Below are 3473 nucleotides of genomic sequence, written 5' to 3' on the forward strand. Positions count from 1 at the left end.
AAAATAAAGAGTATATTTATTTGCTGATCTGTCAATTATTACAAGAATTTAGTGATAACGACTCTGATCCTTTGTATCCGAGTTATGTTAACTAGATTAATGTAATTTAATTATTTTTTAAATGACTAACACTACCAAACAGGGCTACTTTTCCGGCAGACAAATCCGCCGGAAAAGGCGCCGGAAATAGTCTTTATTCTAGTAGTTAATAAATAAATGATAAAACAGGTTAATTCGTTGTGATCAACCTAACTAGCCTATAAAATCAATACAAAATACATGAAAATATCAAATTTTAGGTATGTTCTTGGTACGTAGTCAAAATCCCATAAGTTTTGGTTCAAATTCTGTGATCAGCCTAACTAGTCTATATATAGAATCAATGCAAAGAACATGCATGAAATAAGAAGCAACAAAGTCATTAATAACCCATATCATATGCCACTTTGTGGCATACCATCTAATCTCTTAAGAAATGGAAGATGGATACACAAGAGGAATCTTGATTTTGGCATGTTCAATCTTTACATGGATCTTCCTTCACAGATGGAGCCAAAGAACCAACAAAGGCCCGAAAACATGGCCGCTCGTTGGAGCCGCTATTGAGCAGCTAATGAACTACGACCGAATGCACGACTGGCTTGTCAACTACCTAAGCAAGTCGAGCACCGTTGTGGTTCCAATGCCCTTCACCACTTATACTTACATAGCCGATCCAGCTAACGTAGAACATGTTCTTAAAACCAACTTTGCTAACTATCCAAAGGTCTCTATTATTTCTATGTACCAAGCAATACAGCTTACTGATTTCCCCTTTTTGATGTAGGCATGAAGTTTTCTTTTTTGGGTTTTTGAAGGGTGACGTGTATCATTCGTATATGGAGGTGTTGCTTGGAGATGGCATCTTTAATTCAGATGGTGAGAACTGGAGGAAACAAAGAAAGACGTCAAGCTTTGAGTTTGCATCTAAGAACTTACGAGACTTTAGCACAGTGGTTTTCAGAGAGTATAGCCTCAAGCTCTCTTCTATTCTAAGCCAAGCAGCTTTTCATCACCAACAACTAGACATTCAGGTATTTTTGATCAATGATTTTTAATCCGAGGGGTAGAAACCTGATTGAGCGAACCATGTAACTATTTAATGATTGATGTTTTTGTTGTAGGAACTATTGATGAGGATGACTTTGGACTCTATATGTAAGGTGGGATTTGGAGTAGAGATAGGGACATTGGCTCCCAACTTACCCCATAATCGGTTTGCCAAAGCGTTTGATGCTGCAAACATTATAGTCACTCTTCGGTTCATTGATCCGCTATGGAGAGTAAAGAAGTTCCTAAGGGTGGGTTCCGAAGCTGTTCTTGATCAAAGCATCAAGATGATTGATGATTTTACGTATTCGGTCATCCGTAGAAGAAAGGCAGAGATAGAAGAAGCTCAAGAGGTTTTAAACAATGATAAAGTAAGTAATATAACTACTTTGCTAATGGTTTTGGTTGTTTGACGTGGAGGGAAAAATCTAAGGGAATTTAATCTTATTTCGTGTGTATTTTTATCAGATGAAGCATGATATATTATCACGATTTATCGAGTTAGAAAAAGACCCTGAAAACAACATCAATGACAAAAGTCTAAGAGATGTTGTATTGAACTTTGTGATTGCGGGACGAGACACCACAGCGACGACCCTTTCTTGGGCTATTTACATGATCATGGTTCACGATCATGTTGCAGAGAAGCTGTATGCAGAGCTCAAAGCTTTTGAGCAAGATCGTGCAGAAGAAGAGAACGTAACTTTGAAACATTGCGAAACAGAAGATCTTGAATCTTTCGACCTGAGAACAAAACAATTTGCTCAACTTATGAGTTACGATTCGTTGGGCAAATTGTATTATTTGCATGCTGTCATCACAGAAACTCTTCGGTTGTATCCTGCTGTACCTCAGGACCCAAAAGGAATCTTGAATGATGATATTTTGCCTGATGGAACGAAAGTAAAAGCAGGAGGTATGGTGACATATGTACCTTACTCAATGGGACGAATGGAGTACAACTGGGGTCCTGATGCAAATGAATTTAAGCCCGAAAGATGGATAAAAGATGGTCTCTTCCAAAACGCATCTCCATTCAAGTTCACTGCATTCCAGGTATATATATAATTCAAACAGTAAAACCCATGATTAATTTTGTGTGACAGTTTGTTAGTTTTCTTGAATGCAGGCTGGACCAAGAATATGCCTTGGCAAAGACTCAGCATATCTGCAAATGAAGATGGCTCTCGCCATTTTGTGTCGATTTTTCAAGTTCGAATTGGTGGAAGGGCATGTGGTGAAGTACAGAATGATGACAATTCTGTCGATGGCAAACGGATTAAAGATTACAGTTTCAACGCGTTCGTAAGCAAAAGGGTCATCTCCCTTTTTTGAGTCATCGGGTTACTTAACGCAGGAATGTTTTCCGTAATTATTTTACTTAAAGCACAGGGACGAAATCTGTAAGATGTCCTAACCATACCACCACCAGGTGCAGATTTAAGAAGGTCCCATGCCATGCCATGCCACCACTCAACTTGTTTGTTGTAGTGTAAAAAACTTTACCATTTTTAATGGTTCTACCACCATGATTTGTTTGTTTTGTGCTATCCGTGCCACCGGTTACATAGATTCCTATTTCCGCCAAAGCATTTCATCTCTATTATCAATTTGGGACGTCAGTTTGCCCGCACTTTGACTAATCCCGTACGGCCCTCAAGTTAACACCTACACAAACCCCCGATAGCCTTGAGAGGACTCAAACCGGTGACCGTTGAAAACAAACACTTTATCTTGTGTCTATTTTGCCAGCATTCCATAAAGCTAATACAGTATAATACTCTCTCAATCCCAAAATAATTGTACACATTTCTTTTTTTAATTTGTCCTAAAATAATTGTCCAATTTTGAATAAGTGCTTATGTTCCCATTCAACCCTTAATTATGAGATGAAGAAATTAATTACTTCTTTGTTATTAAGGGTAAGACTGGAATTCAGTTCAACAAAAGTGTAATAATTATACTTTTCTAAAACTTTACGTCTTTATTGTTTTCACTACTAGAAAACCAGGTATCAGCGACGACTATCAGCGAGGGAATTTTTCCCTCGCAGATCAGCGAGGGAATTTTTCCCTCACAGATCAGCGAGGGAATTTTTCCCTCGCAGATCAGCGAGGGATCAGCGAGGGAAATGACAAAAAACACATTCCCTCGCTGATCTGCGAGGGAAATTTTCCCTCGCTGATCCCTCGCTGATCTGCGAGGGAAATTTTCCCTCGCTGATCCCTCGCAGATCAGCGAGGGATCAACGAGGGAAGTTCCGAAAAAACTAATTCCCTCGCTAATTTGCGAGGGATCAACGAGGGAAGTTCCGAAAAAACTAATTCCCTCGCTGATCCCTCGCTAATTTGCGAGGGAACTTTCTTCTACAATTTCCCTCGCTG

The 3473-nt window shown here is 39.2% G+C and overlaps 1 protein-coding gene across 1 annotated transcript; it reads left to right on the forward strand.

The window, feature by feature from the left end:
* Positions 1–490: 490 nt before the first annotated feature.
* Positions 491–2398, forward strand: LOC112513833 (cytochrome P450 704B1). The gene is made up of 5 exons (XM_025120204.1): positions 491–766; positions 858–1073; positions 1164–1460; positions 1558–2145; positions 2219–2398. Exons 1-5 carry the CDS (start codon positions 614–616, stop codon positions 2396–2398), a joined length of 1434 nt encoding a protein of 477 aa, XP_024975972.1. The 5' UTR covers positions 491–613.
* Positions 2399–3473: the final 1075 nt, after the last annotated feature.

The sequence above is a fragment of the Cynara cardunculus genome (genome assembly GCF_001531365.2).
Source record: "Cynara cardunculus var. scolymus isolate 2C chromosome LG 5, CcrdV1, whole genome shotgun sequence".
Classification (NCBI taxonomy): Eukaryota; Viridiplantae; Streptophyta; class Magnoliopsida; order Asterales; family Asteraceae; genus Cynara; species Cynara cardunculus.

Excerpts from the sequence above, each read along its gene's own strand:
- LOC112513833 (XM_025120204.1), top strand. The coding sequence starts at position 614 with ATGAACTACGACCGAATGCACGACTGGCTTGTCAACTACCTAAGCAAG. Across the intron at positions 767-857 it reads ACTTTGCTAACTATCCAAAG|GGTGACGTGTATCATTCGTA; the intron begins GTCTCTATTATT and ends GGGTTTTTGAAG. Across the intron at positions 1,461-1,557 it reads AGGTTTTAAACAATGATAAA|ATGAAGCATGATATATTATC; the intron begins GTAAGTAATATA and ends TATTTTTATCAG.